Source organism: Symphodus melops (genome assembly GCF_947650265.1).
Source record: "Symphodus melops genome assembly, chromosome: 11".
Taxonomy (NCBI): domain Eukaryota; kingdom Metazoa; phylum Chordata; class Actinopteri; order Labriformes; family Labridae; genus Symphodus; species Symphodus melops.
In genome coordinates, this window is record NC_136701.1 from 20,404,243 (window position 1) to 20,417,318 (window position 13,076).

Sequence of the window (13,076 nt, forward strand, 5' to 3'; positions counted from 1 at the left end):
CGAAGATTTTCAATTAACAACCTTTAAAACATCTGTTCTTCTTTCCTTTTTGAAATGAATGTGAAGTTTCGTGACGACAACAAGAAGCTGCACCCCTGCCTGGTGGATTTTCAGAGTCTGCCTGAACCAGAAAAGAACTACAACTTAGCAATGTCTGGAGAGACACTTAAGTAAGTCAGTGCCCGTACTTAATTAGCAGCTATGTGGCTGTGTCTCTGTATTTCTCTAATGAATGGTGTGCTTCATTTTAAAGGACTCTATTGGCACTAGGCTGTCATGTAGGGATGGGAGATGAGAAAGCAGAGGAGAATCTAAAAAGGACCAAACTCCCCAAAACGTGAGCTGCAAACATCATTTATGAAGAGGTTGATTGCCTCTCTTTTCTCGAGCCCATTCTGAGATCAGTACATGTTGTGTCAGTTTCATGCAGAGTAATGGATATAAGCCAGCCCCTCTGGACCTAAACCATGTCAAGCTGACTCCTAACCAGAACACTCTAGTAGAGAGACTGGCAGAAAACGGACACAATGTCTGGGCGAGAGACAGAGTCCGACAGGGATGGACATACAGTATTGTGCAGGTACCTCTTTTTTTTGTTACTAGAAAAGTCTCCATGATGATGATAATAATAAGTGCGTATAGAGTGTTTGGTGGTTTTGTTGAAAACACTGAATTTGCATTTGCTGTTGTAATCTGCGTTTATCCGATTAAACTTATGTCTTTGTGTATTTCCTTCTGTAGGATATAATGAATAAGCGCAATCCCCGTTTGGTCCCTTATAACCTGCTGGATGAAAAGACTAAAAAGACCAACAGAGACACGGTTTGTGCAGCTGTTCGCACTCTCCTCGGATATGGTTACAACATCGAACCACCTGACCAGGAGAGCAGTAAGTTTGCTGTTTTCTACACCACGCTTTCCCTTAAAGTGAAATGACATCTATCAAATCTACAAGTTTTCCATATTTGTGTTTTTGTTAATAAAGGCGGCGAAGGACCAGGCAGCTCCCGCGGAGATAAGATTAGAGTGTTCAGAGCAGAGAAATCTTACGCCATCACTCAGGGGAAGTGGTACTTTGAGTTTGAGGCTGTGACTGTCGGGGAAATGAGAGTGGGCTGGGCCAGACCGAATGTCCGTGCTGACACTGAACTTGGTGCAGATGAGTTGGCATACGTCTTTAACGGCTTCAAGGTAGGAGTGAGATGTTGTGTAATTCTCCGCTTGTGAGATCAATAAAATATTATCTTATCTTGTTTGGGAAGGAGTGCAAAGCATCCGTGATGCACGACTTTCTAAAAAGCACTTTTTTTTTCTTTTTTCTTTCAGGCTCAACGTTGGCACGTCGGGAATGAGCCATTCGGTCGTCAGTGGCTGTCTGGTGATGTGGTGGGTTGTATGATTGACCTCACTGAGATGAACATCATGTTCACCCTCAATGGAGAAATGTTGATCAGTGATTCAGGCTCAGAGATGGCTTTTAAGGATATAGAGATAGGAGAGGGTAAGTACTGCATCAGCTGGTCACAAATTATGTTTTGTTGTTCTGATTTATAAAATGTATGTGCAACATACTCTAGGCTTCATACCCGTGTGCAGTCTGGGCCTGTCTCAGGTTGGCAGGATCAACTTGGGTCAGAACGTCAGCAGTCTCCGTTACTTCACCATCTGCGGCCTGCAGGAGGGATTTGAACCCTTTGCTATCAACATGAAAAGAGACATTACCATGTGGTTCAGCAAGAGCCTGCCACAGTTTATCAATACACCTTCAGATCATCCCCACATTGAGGTATTATGCATACCTTTGTGAGTCTCATAAAGTATTTTTTTCTGTCCTGTATGATTTGAGTTTTGTCTCTAATCACCTCGCTCCCTTTCCTCAATCCTCTAGGAGTCCCGTGTTGATGGGACAGTGGAAACAGCCCCATGTCTCAAAGTCACCCACAAGACATTTGGATCTCAGAACGCCAACACAGATCTGCTGTTCTTCAGACTCAGCATGCCAGTTGAGTTCCACGAGACCTTCAAAGTCCCAGCCGGAACCACCCTTCTTACTCGTACCCTGACTATTCCCGAGGATGAGGTGGTAGAGGTGGACCCAGACTCTGACTTTGAAATACTGAAAAAGTCAGCATCTCGCAAAGAGCAGGAGGAGGAGAAGAAAGAGCCCTCTGTGCCCAAAGAGATCCCTGCCAATAAAAATGGGGAGAACGAGAAAGATGCCTCGACTGAGAAGAGCAAGAAGAAAGGGTTTGTAAAGATTTCTTGTCGAGTAACTTAATTAGGGTTAATGGTGATTTTTTTTTTGTGTGTGTTAATATTGTGTTTAAAGTGTCATATAAATTTGCCTTGTCGCTGCTGTTGCTTGCAGGTTCCTCTTCAAGGCTAAAAAAGCTGCATTGATATCTCCACCCCCTGTTGTTCCCACCATGCCCCGCTTAATGGAAGATGTGGTGCCGGATGACAGGGATGATGTCGACATCATCCTCAACACCACTACAGTAGGACTACAGCTCAGATTGTCACCCTTTTTAACTATTTCCAAAAATTAAAATCTTCCAAATATTAACCAAAGAAAACATTCCTTTTTATGTCACGTGGGGAGATGTTTAGAAGAGCTAAACTTGCTGTTAATTCTTTCAACCAAAAGCCAAGAGAGGGACGACACACATTTTATCACAGAGTGTAATTGAACGCCATTAGATCCTAATCAAGTCCACTGAGGTTGCATGGATGTTTTCCCTTCTTTTTCAGTACTATTATTCCGTGCGAGTGTTCGCGGGGCAGGAGCCCAGTGGCGTGTGGGTGGGCTGGATCACACCTGACTATCATCAGTATGACCCTCATTTTGACCTCAGCAAAGTGAGAAACGTAACCGTCACTGTAGGTGATGATAAAGGCAACATTCATGACAGGTATCTCATTCTGGTCAACAAAATCATTGTGTTTAACTTTTTTGAAAATCATAAACATTGAATAAACACATGTTTCATATGTTTCTGTCTTCCGCAGTATAAAGCGCAGTAACTGCTACATGGTGTGTGGAGGGGAGTTCAGCAGCTCCCAGCAGACCCGGGTCAGTCAGGAGGACTTTGTGATTGGCTGCCTGATTGACTTGGACACTGGCCTCATGACTTTCACTGCTAATGGGAAAGAGATCAACACATTTTACCAGGTGAGATAAGTTCTACGCTGGTGTTAAGACTGTTCCTTATAAAGTCATTTAATGCGACTGTGTTATGTTCACTTTCTGCAGGTGGAGCCCCACACAAAACTCTTCCCAGCTGTCTTTGTCCTTCCTTCCAGTCAGAATATGATTCAGTTTGAGTTAGGCAAGCTCAAGGTCAGTCAAAAAGAATCTCAGTCTGAATCCAGACTTCAGCTACACATGGACAAACTGTCAGTCTTCCCTACGTCTTCTCTAATGGATCGTCTGTCTTTCTTCCTAGAACATCATGCCGATCTCAGCCGCCATGTTTCGTAGTGAACGCAAGAACCCTGTTCCCCAATGCCCTCCCAGACTGGATGTCCAGATGTTGACCCCAGTCATCTGGAGTCGAATGCCAAACAATTTCCTGGCTCCAGAGACGGGGCGTGTTAGCGAGCGGCTTGGCTGGTTAGTGCAGTGTCAGGAACCGCTCACCATGATGGCTCTCCACATCCCGGAGGAGAACAGGTCGGTTCTGCGTAATTCTTTCTTGTAGTTCGGGTTCAGACGTGTAACCAATCTGTTAACTCAGCTCATTGCATCCTGCAGGTGTATCGACATCCTAGAGCTGTCTGAACGCATGGACCTGCTGAAGTTCCACTATCACACTCTGAAGCTGTACGGCTCAGTGTGTGCTCTGGGAAACAACCGCGTGGCTCACGCTCTGTGCAGCCACGTGGATGAATCCCAGCTCTTCTACGCCATCGAGAACACCTACCTGCCTGGACCAATGAGGAGCGGGTTCTATGACCTCCTCATCAGCATGCACCTGGAGTCTGCCAAGAGGAACCGACTGGGAACGAACAAAGAATTCATAGTTCCAATGACGGACAACACACGTAGCATCACCTTGTACTCCGAAAAATCTCACGCTTTACCTGGAGTCGGCCTCACTACATGTCTGCGCCCCAAACTTCATTTCTCCTCAGTTGGCTTTGTGGGAACAGATCCAGACATCTACACACTGAGCCCACTTATTCCTTTACAGGTGAGACATCAGAAATGGCCTTTAAGAAAAGTCATCAATCACTTGTAAATGTGACTAAACCACTAAAATGTGACCTTGTTTGTATGTCCAGGTGCTGAAGACCAAAGCTCTAAACATGTTGATTGAGGCAGTCCAGGATGGAGGTCAAGCCATGAGAGATCCTGTGGGAGGCAGCGTGGAGTTTCATTTTGTTCCAATCCTGAAGCTCATCAGCACCCTTCTCATCATGGGCGTGTTTGACGACGAAGACGTCACACACATCCTGAAGATGATCGAGCCCACGGTCTTCTGTGGTAAGAAAGCAGAGGAGCCTGCCGAGGAGAACGCCAAGATGATGGAGGAGAAGACGCCGCAGGCGGAAGAAGCGGCTAAGGGAGAAGATCAGGAAGCGATTGGTGAGGAAGATGAGGAGGAATATGAAGATGATGGCTTGGGTGAAGAGGAGGAGGAGGAGGAAGAAATAGAGGAAGAGGAAGAACCTGAGAAGACTGAATCTATTGTGCCTCACGAAGAAACGACGGTTGAGACAGAGCCAGTAAATGGGGAGAAAGGAGCAGAGGAAACGGAGAAAGAAGTTAAAGAGGAGAGTAAAGAAGAGGAATTAGAGCAAGGACTTTTCCAGATGAAGCTGCCAGAGTCTGTCAAATTACAGGTTTGACTTTTTTCTTTACTCGCTAACAGAATAGCCTATTTTGTGTTCATAAGATTCGAGATTAACTTTGCATTTTTGCCCTTTAGATGTGCACACTGCTGCAGTATTTCTGTGACTGTGAGCTACGTCATAGAGTTGAGGCCATCACTGCCTTTTCAGACCAATTCGTTAGCCAGATACAGTTCAACCAGAGGCATCGATATAATGAACTTATGCTGGCCTTCACCATGAGCGCAGCCGAGACTGCTCGCAAGACTCGAGAATTTCGATCGCCACCACAAGAGCAGGTACACGCAGACAGTTTAACAGCACCTGGAAATGTTAGAATGCCTTTTCTGTTCAAATCTAAGAAAAGCCTTCTTTTGAAAGTGTAATACACATTTCCATGTGTCGTTCAGGTCAACATGCTCATGAACTTCAAGAACTGCGCTGACGATGAAGAATGCCCTGTTCCCGATGAGGTCCGCGAATCAATGCTGACTTTCCACAATGCTCTGTTGGCACACTGCGGTCAGTCTTCAGCCACAGTCTCTATCAAGTCAACCAACATCAGTATTATGAATCCATCAGTAGATTCTAGGTCTTATTTTTAAACCTTCCTCTCAGGTGTTCATATAGAAGAAGAGGAACAAGAGGCCGAAGTCGATAATTCAGTTCGTGGACGACTGCTCCGACTGTTGGAGAAGGTCAAAACATTCCGGGAGAAGAAGGTAGAGGTGGAGCCGGAGCCACAGGAGGATACAAAACCAAGTGAGCCTCTCATTCACGTTATGGTCAGCTGCGATTAAACTGCATCTTATCGAAATCACAAATGTTGAAATGCTTCACCTGAAGTGATGAAAGACAAAAATATTACATAATAAATTACATTCATTCTTCATTTTGCTCTGCTTTTTGTATTGACACGCCTTGTAAAGCACAGACTATTTAACGAATAATTAAAAATTTATAAAGACAAAAATTGCCTGCAATACTGGAAAGTTAAAGCTTTTTATGGTTTCACCTTAAGCAAATATTGCCAATAAATGTTAACCATTAAAATTATTTATTTAAATTCAATGAACAAAAGCCCCCACTTAGGGAGCTCAGCAAGATTTAGTGTATAGGCTTTCTGAAAAATGTGTGAAAAGTTTTCTCTCTTTGACCTTCCAGGCACCTTGCAGGAGCTGATTTCTCACACTATGATCCACTGGGCCCAGGAGTCGTTTATCCAAAACCCTGAGCTTGTGCGTATGATGTTTAGCCTCCTTCACAGGCAGTATGATGGGCTGGGTGAGCTCATGCGTGCCCTCCCCAAAGCCTACACCATCAACCAAGTGTCAATCAACGACACCATGGACCTGCTCGAGTGCTTGGGCCAGATCCGCTCACTTCTCATCGTTCAGATGGGCCCAGAAGAAGAGAGGCTTATGATCCAAAGCATCGGGTGGGTGTTACACTAAATGTATCCTAAATATCAACACTCAAAGTGACGTCTCTGATCCTTTCAAATGACAGATACTTGATTTATTTTTTTTTGGCCCTCCCCAGGAACATCATGAGTAACAAAGTCTTCTATCAGCATCCTAACTTGATGCGAGCTCTGGGCATGCATGAAACTGTCATGGAGGTCATGGTTAACGTGCTGGGGGGTGGGGACTCAAAGGTACATTATTCATTTAACTCACTCATGTTAGTATGCAAGAGACATGGAGAAACATTGCTTTTTATTACTAACTGGTCACAGACAGACTGGAGGAAATGGGACCTGATCCCTAACTTTAAATTTGTAAAATACTTTCCTCCAATAGGAGATCAGATTCCCCCGAGTGGTGACAAACTGCTGCCGTTTCCTCTGCTACTTCTGTCGCATCAGCCGTCAAAACCAGCGCTCCATGTTCGACCACCTCAGTTACCTTCTTCAGAACAGTGGCATCGGCCTTGGTGATTGTCTTTGTTAAATTCCAGCATGACTCTCAATGATTTTTTTCTTTATGCGTGAACTGTGATAAAGCCGGACATTGCGTCTTTAGGGATGCGGGGCTCCACTCCATTGGATGTGGCTGCAGCCTCGTGCATCGACAACAACGAGCTGGCGCTGGCCCTCCAAGAGCAGGACCTGGAAATGGTAAAACGCAACCTGCATGTTTAAAACAAAAGAAGCGATGTGAAAAATCGTCATCATTTTAGTACTCTAATGTTTTATACAGGTTGTGAAATATTTGGCTGGATGTGGACTGCAAAGCTGTCCCATGCTGCTGGCCAAAGGCTACCCTGACATCGGCTGGAATCCTTGTGGTGGAGAGAAATACCTTGACTTTCTTCGTTTTGCTGTATTTGTCAATGGTATGATTTTTATTGGCTGCATGATGAAAAAGTTTCCTTACCGTCTTTTTGTTTTGTTCTTTGTTGACGACAGTTAATACCTGTTTTTCTGTTTGTAGGTGAGAGCGTAGAAGAGAATGCCAATGTGGTGGTACGTCTTCTCATCCGCAGGCCTGAGTGCTTCGGTCCAGCCCTGAGAGGGGAGGGTGGGAATGGTCTACTGGCTGCAATAGAAGAGGCCATCAAAATATCAGAGGACCCTGCACGGGATGGCCCCAGTGTTAAGAAAGACAGACGCTTTCCCATGTAAGAGCTCCAAGCTTTTGTCTGAACGCACTCTGATGGTATTCAAAGAGGTGCTGAAGAGTGCATTATCTCCTCCAGAAACTTGTAGAGCCACTTTTTTTCTTACTTGTAGGTTTGGTGGAGAAGAGCAGCATGAAGAGAACAGGGTGCATCTGGGAAATGCCATCATGTCCTTTTACTCTGCCCTGATTGATTTGCTGGGACGTTGTGCTCCAGAGATGCACGTAAGCTCTCCAGAAGCGGCTTACCTTACCGGACTAATCTTTAGGCAAAGAGAAAATACAAGGCAGAAACGGGACTTCTTTTTGAAAATGTTTATGGTGAACCTGTGCTTTTCTCTCAACAGTTGATCCAGGCTGGTAAGGGTGAAGCTCTGAGGATCAGGGCCATCCTGAGATCACTGGTCCCTCTTGAAGATCTGGTAGGAGTCATCAGCCTTCCTGTTCAGATTCCTTCCTTTGGCAAAGGTAAACATGAAAATGTATTGAGGTTTCCTAAATCAGCATGTGTTTAGTAGGACGTTAATGTTTTAAATGTTGTTTATTCAAGGTGTTTTATTGTACTCAGCTTTACGGCGAAAGCTTCCATATCTATTGCTTTAGTTTTGCTTTGCATACTATTTCTGATTTTCTAAACAATTTTTCTTTCTCATGTTCAGACAACAGCATCATAGAACCAAAGATGTCGGCTAGTTTTGTACCCGATCACAAGGCTCCCATGGTTCTGTTCCTGGACAGAGTGTATGGTATTGACAACCAGGATTTTCTTCTCCATGTGCTGGAGGTGGGCTTTCTGCCTGACATGAGGGCTGCTGCCTCTTTAGACACGGTGAGCCTCATGCTACTGATACAGCTTAAGTTGTATGTGGTCCTTTTGGAGAAGATCCGAGCAGGATCAGAACCACCCAACAGGACTTAATTCACAGTTCCTCTCCTACAGGTTGCTTTCAGTACCACAGAGATGGCCCTCGCTTTGAACCGCTACCTGTGTTCTGCTGTGTTGCCGCTCATCACAAAGTGTGCGCCACTCTTTGCTGGCAGTGACCACAGAGCCATTATGATCGACTCCATGCTGCACACAATCTACCGGCTGTCTCGTGGACGCGCCTTCACAAAAGCTCAAAGAGACATCATTGAAGAGTGCCTCATGGCTTTGTGCAAGTGAGTTTAACCTTACTGCACTCTTTGCATGTCACTTACTATCATCATGAATACATTTATGTTGAGGTTGACTGTATTTATCTTCCTATCAGACATCTACGTCCCTCCATGCTTCAGCATCTACTACGACGTCTGGTGTTTGATGTGCCCATTCTTAATGAGTATGCAAAGATGCCGCTGAAGGTATTAGGCCTTTTAAATATAAAAAAAAATACAAAAACAACATTTTTCCTCAGAGTTCATGTTCCTCATCCTTTCACTTTTATCGGAATATGTAGTTTAAATTATGATTAACCACATCTTTGTTGTACATCTTACAGCTTTTGACGAATCATTATGAGCGGTGTTGGAAGTATTATTGCCTCCCTAATGGCTGGGCCAACTTCGGGGTATCATCAGAGGAGGAGCTGCATCTGACCCGCAAACTGTTTTGGGGGATCTTTGAATCATTAGCACACAAGGTGAGGTTCCTTCAATAGGAGGTTTTTCTCATATATTTGTTTATTTACCAGGAACACATGCAGCGCACATTACTTCATGTGTAAAATAAAAAGTAGATACCATGATGGTTTCTAGCAATGGCCAGTTTGCAGCCCCTGTCCCTGGCTTTAAAGATTCAGACTGAAGCATTAGACTAAAAGAAATACAGAAAAAGTGATAGAAATGTTAATATAATGCAATGCAAAAAAAGAGACTAAAATAAGCAAAAAATGGTTAAATAAGGATTCTAAGAGGAAGTAGTTTCATCCGCTGTTTTACTTGTTTCTTAAAAACCTTGAACTTTTTTTAAATTTCAGATAATAATGCCTTCCACAGATGTGTTCCTCTTACTGTGAGGGCTAATGTTTGAATGTGTGTGTGGGGTATACTGACAGCTGTTTCTTGTGATTTTAGAAATTTGATGCTGAGATTTTCAAAATTTCCATGCCATGCATCTGCGCCATCGCTGGGGCCATTCCTCCTGACTATGTCGACGCCAGCTACTCCTCAAAAACCGAGAAAAAGGCGTCAGTCGATGCAGAAGGAAACTTTGATCCTAAACCAGTGGAGACCACAAAGTGAGAGCACTCCGGTTTGTTATTCCCTATAAATATGTTCTTGTAAATGACCTGTTCTTTAATGAACTGTGATTCTTCATCAAACCACAGCACTATCATCCCTGAGAGGCTGGATCCTTTTATCAACAAATATGCTGAATACACGCATGATAAATGGGCCTTTGAAAAGGTAGACCTTTTCTTAATACTTATCATTACTTTTGTTTAACAATTCTTCAGCATAGCAAAAAGTTACGTTACATTCGGTTCTGGAGAGAAAAGGAATTAATATAGCAAATGAATACAGCTGCTTCCAATAAGAGGGAAGCCATTGTGTCGAAAGGGGAGCTTCAACAAGTGTACGTGTGCATTTATGTCTCAGATCCAGAATAACTGGTCGTATGGCGAGGTGCTGGATGAAAATGCGAAAACTCATCCCATGCTCAGACCTTACAAAACCTTCTCAGAAAAGGTAGGTTCCCAATCACCGTGTGTTTTTAACACTAGCTGTAACTTACTTCATTTGTTTTTGCATCACTCAAATCTACCTTCTCCTCTGGCAGGACAAAGAGATTTACCGTTGGCCAATCAAAGAGTCAGTCAAAGCCATGCTTGCGTGGGAGTGGACCATCGATAAAGCCAGAGAAGAAGAGGAGTCAGAGAAGAAGAAGGCTGCGTCACGAAAAATCTCACAGACTGCTCAGGTATCGAGCATTAAGATACAAGTTTCAAAACTTTACGTTATCACAATATATGATTTTAGAATTCTTTTTATTGTAGGCCACGTATGACCCAAGCCATGGCTACAGTCCACAACCTATTGAGATTACACACATGGCTCTTTCAAGAGACCTGCAGGTATGACAGTAAGAATCTGAACCATTTATGTAATAATCTTAGCATAGGAGTGTCATTCATAGTTTACATCCTTTCACAGTCTATGGCAGAACAACTGGCAGAAAACTACCATAACACCTGGGGACGGAAGAAAAAGTTAGAGCTGCAGTCCAAAGGTAAGATGTGTTTTATAAAATAAGGCTTGTTCCCGATTCCTCCAAGAGTTATACTGATACCTCTGTTTGTGTAGGAGGTGGAACACATCCTCTGCTGGTGCCCTACGACACCCTGACGGCCAAAGAAAAGGCCAGAGACAGAGAGAAGGCTCATGAGCTGCTCAAGTTCCTGCAGCTGAACGGATACGCTGTCACACGGTAAACATGCAGGAGAACAATTCAGTGTTTGCAGAACAGCGTTTGTTCAAGCTATTTGTGTTCATGTGATCCTCTTGTATATGTCCTGTCTAATATGTTTGTGTCCTCTGATCACCTACCTGTTCAAAGGGTTAGTAGCTTACTTCTGTCGTCACTTTGAAGCAGTTCAGATGATGCAACACAGAACAACTACCTGTAGCTGTAGCACTCTGATACGGTGGTTCTCAACTGGTGGGTCAGACCCCAAACATGGGTCACTGAGCTGCTTTCTGTGGGTCCAGAATCTGTCTGAAAAAGAAGAATATGTCAAAAAGTCTACGAAGCCCTTTGGAAACATGTTTCCTTGTTCTGTTACTAGAATAGAATAGAATGTCTTTATTGTCATTATACAATTTTACAACAAAATTAAAGCTTTATATTGTTTATATTGAGTATTTACATGAGGTAGTATAAAAAGTGTTTTGCCAGATACCAGATATTAAATAAATACAGAAAGAGACATGCAGATGTCATGTACTAAATTAGAATTGAACTCTGTCTCACCAAAGGGGCCTGAAGGACATGGAGTCTGACATCTCATCCATTGAGAAGAGGTTTGCGTATGGTTTCCTGCAGAAGCTCTTGAAATGGATGGAAATCGCCCAGGAGTTCATCGCTCATCTTGGTACTGTGGGGAAAGGAGGAGACAACTGATACCTGACACATATCACAGATGTGACCTTAAGTAGATGTGTTTACCATTACCATTATGATGCATATAATATTGTGTGTGTGTTTTCTTCAGAGGCCGTGGTTAGCAGTGGACGAGTGGAAAAGTCTCCCCATGAGCAAGAAATCAAATTCTTTGCTAAGGTGAGACTTCAGTGTGAAGCTGGAAGATCCACATATTAAAGACTCAAACTGTGTAATTACTGTGCTAAATAAGAAAACTCTCTTTGAAACCTTCACTTTCAGATCCTGATGCCTCTGATCAATCAGTATTTCAAAAACCACTGCCTCTACTTTTTGTCAACGCCTGCAAAAGTTCTGGGTAGTGGCGGACATTCGTCAAATAAGGAGAAGGAGATGATTGCAAGGTGGTCTCTACCTTCTGTCGGTTTTTATACACAGACATGTTAAGGTTTCTTTTCATGTTTTACTTTTAAAACTATTTCCTTTCTCCTTCCGTCTTCTTTCCTCCTGATCTTAGTATCTTCTGTAAAATGTCCGCTCTGGTGAGACACAGAGTTTCTCTCTTTGGTAAGGTGTTGTTTCCTCCGTGTCACTCTTTAAGATTCTCTTCACTCTTTTCTGTGTTTCTCGTATGTGTTACTACGTGGCTGCAATGTGTTTTTCAGTCAATAAGATTGCAGTTTTACATGAAACATGTTGTCTTAGTAGTTTTTTTGGAAGATCTGTAACGGCCGCTATTTCTTTGATGTTGCAGGAACGGACGCTCAAGCGATTGTTAATTGTCTTCACATTCTGGCTCGATCACTGGATGCAAGGTTTAGTGTCATTTAATTCATAAAATGCCAAAAAAAAAAAAAAAAATTGAACACATTTTTAAAAGTTTTTCTTTTTCAACATAATTTTCTTTTTTTTTTTTTTGCATAATTAGGACAGTAATGAAGTCGGGGCCTGAGATTGTGAAAGCAGGTCTTCGCTCCTTCTTTGAAAGTGCGGCTGACGATATAGAGAAGATGGTAGAGAACCTCAAACTGGGAAAAGTGTCCAAAGGAAATCAGGTGATAGATGGGCGCATGACTTGAATGGCCTTTCTTGATTGCCATCCCTAAATGTAAGTTAAAAAACACCGACCCTCAAGCATTCATGATCATGTTCTTCTTCTCCTCTTTAAAGCAAGTGAAAGGAGTGTCCCAGAACATTAACTACACGACCATCGCCCTGCTCCCAGTGCTTACCTCCCTGTTTGACCACATCGCTCAGCACCAGTTTGGAGATGACGTCATGTGTGAGTGCTTCCACATCAGTGCTTTTGTATTTATTGTGCCCTGTCTTCATTAATGAAATCATCCTGACACTGCTGTACATTTCTCTTTTGCTTGCACACAGTGGATGACCTGCAGATGTCCTGCTACCGCATCATGTGCAGCATCTATTCCTTAGGGACTGTCAAGAATCCACATGTAGAAAGGTAACTCCTTAGCTGCAATCACTAAAAGCTGTAAAACATTTAAGATGACTCACCTTTGGAGTCATTCTTTACTTGT

The 13,076-nt window shown here is 43.3% G+C and overlaps 1 protein-coding gene across 2 annotated transcripts in view; it reads left to right on the forward strand.

Moving 5' to 3' along the window:
* The window catches only part of LOC306831606 (ryanodine receptor 1-like), a 46,732-nt gene that overhangs the window by 9,983 nt on the left and 23,673 nt on the right, over window positions 1–13,076 (forward strand). For both annotated transcript variants that reach the window (XM_079355784.1, XM_079355785.1), the window contains exons 23-67: window positions 67–170; window positions 254–337; window positions 421–580; window positions 742–889; window positions 986–1,191; window positions 1,327–1,501; window positions 1,578–1,786; window positions 1,889–2,247; window positions 2,369–2,498; window positions 2,752–2,912; window positions 3,010–3,172; window positions 3,254–3,340; window positions 3,447–3,673; window positions 3,755–4,193; window positions 4,285–4,845; window positions 4,932–5,132; window positions 5,244–5,355; window positions 5,452–5,595; window positions 5,998–6,271; window positions 6,376–6,490; window positions 6,636–6,768; window positions 6,858–6,952; window positions 7,035–7,170; window positions 7,269–7,455; window positions 7,568–7,679; window positions 7,802–7,922; window positions 8,114–8,283; window positions 8,395–8,615; window positions 8,708–8,798; window positions 8,936–9,076; window positions 9,510–9,673; window positions 9,764–9,842; window positions 10,035–10,124; window positions 10,216–10,356; window positions 10,433–10,510; window positions 10,590–10,665; window positions 10,740–10,863; window positions 11,412–11,527; window positions 11,648–11,715; window positions 11,818–11,939; window positions 12,053–12,102; window positions 12,290–12,350; window positions 12,464–12,590; window positions 12,706–12,817; window positions 12,919–13,000. In XM_079355784.1, the coding sequence (XP_079211910.1) occupies window positions 67–170; window positions 254–337; window positions 421–580; window positions 742–889; window positions 986–1,191; window positions 1,327–1,501; window positions 1,578–1,786; window positions 1,889–2,247; window positions 2,369–2,498; window positions 2,752–2,912; window positions 3,010–3,172; window positions 3,254–3,340; window positions 3,447–3,673; window positions 3,755–4,193; window positions 4,285–4,845; window positions 4,932–5,132; window positions 5,244–5,355; window positions 5,452–5,595; window positions 5,998–6,271; window positions 6,376–6,490; window positions 6,636–6,768; window positions 6,858–6,952; window positions 7,035–7,170; window positions 7,269–7,455; window positions 7,568–7,679; window positions 7,802–7,922; window positions 8,114–8,283; window positions 8,395–8,615; window positions 8,708–8,798; window positions 8,936–9,076; window positions 9,510–9,673; window positions 9,764–9,842; window positions 10,035–10,124; window positions 10,216–10,356; window positions 10,433–10,510; window positions 10,590–10,665; window positions 10,740–10,863; window positions 11,412–11,527; window positions 11,648–11,715; window positions 11,818–11,939; window positions 12,053–12,102; window positions 12,290–12,350; window positions 12,464–12,590; window positions 12,706–12,817; window positions 12,919–13,000 (6,956 nt within the window). The remainder of the gene's footprint in view (window positions 1–66; window positions 171–253; window positions 338–420; window positions 581–741; window positions 890–985; window positions 1,192–1,326; window positions 1,502–1,577; window positions 1,787–1,888; window positions 2,248–2,368; window positions 2,499–2,751; window positions 2,913–3,009; window positions 3,173–3,253; window positions 3,341–3,446; window positions 3,674–3,754; window positions 4,194–4,284; window positions 4,846–4,931; window positions 5,133–5,243; window positions 5,356–5,451; window positions 5,596–5,997; window positions 6,272–6,375; window positions 6,491–6,635; window positions 6,769–6,857; window positions 6,953–7,034; window positions 7,171–7,268; window positions 7,456–7,567; window positions 7,680–7,801; window positions 7,923–8,113; window positions 8,284–8,394; window positions 8,616–8,707; window positions 8,799–8,935; window positions 9,077–9,509; window positions 9,674–9,763; window positions 9,843–10,034; window positions 10,125–10,215; window positions 10,357–10,432; window positions 10,511–10,589; window positions 10,666–10,739; window positions 10,864–11,411; window positions 11,528–11,647; window positions 11,716–11,817; window positions 11,940–12,052; window positions 12,103–12,289; window positions 12,351–12,463; window positions 12,591–12,705; window positions 12,818–12,918; window positions 13,001–13,076) is intronic.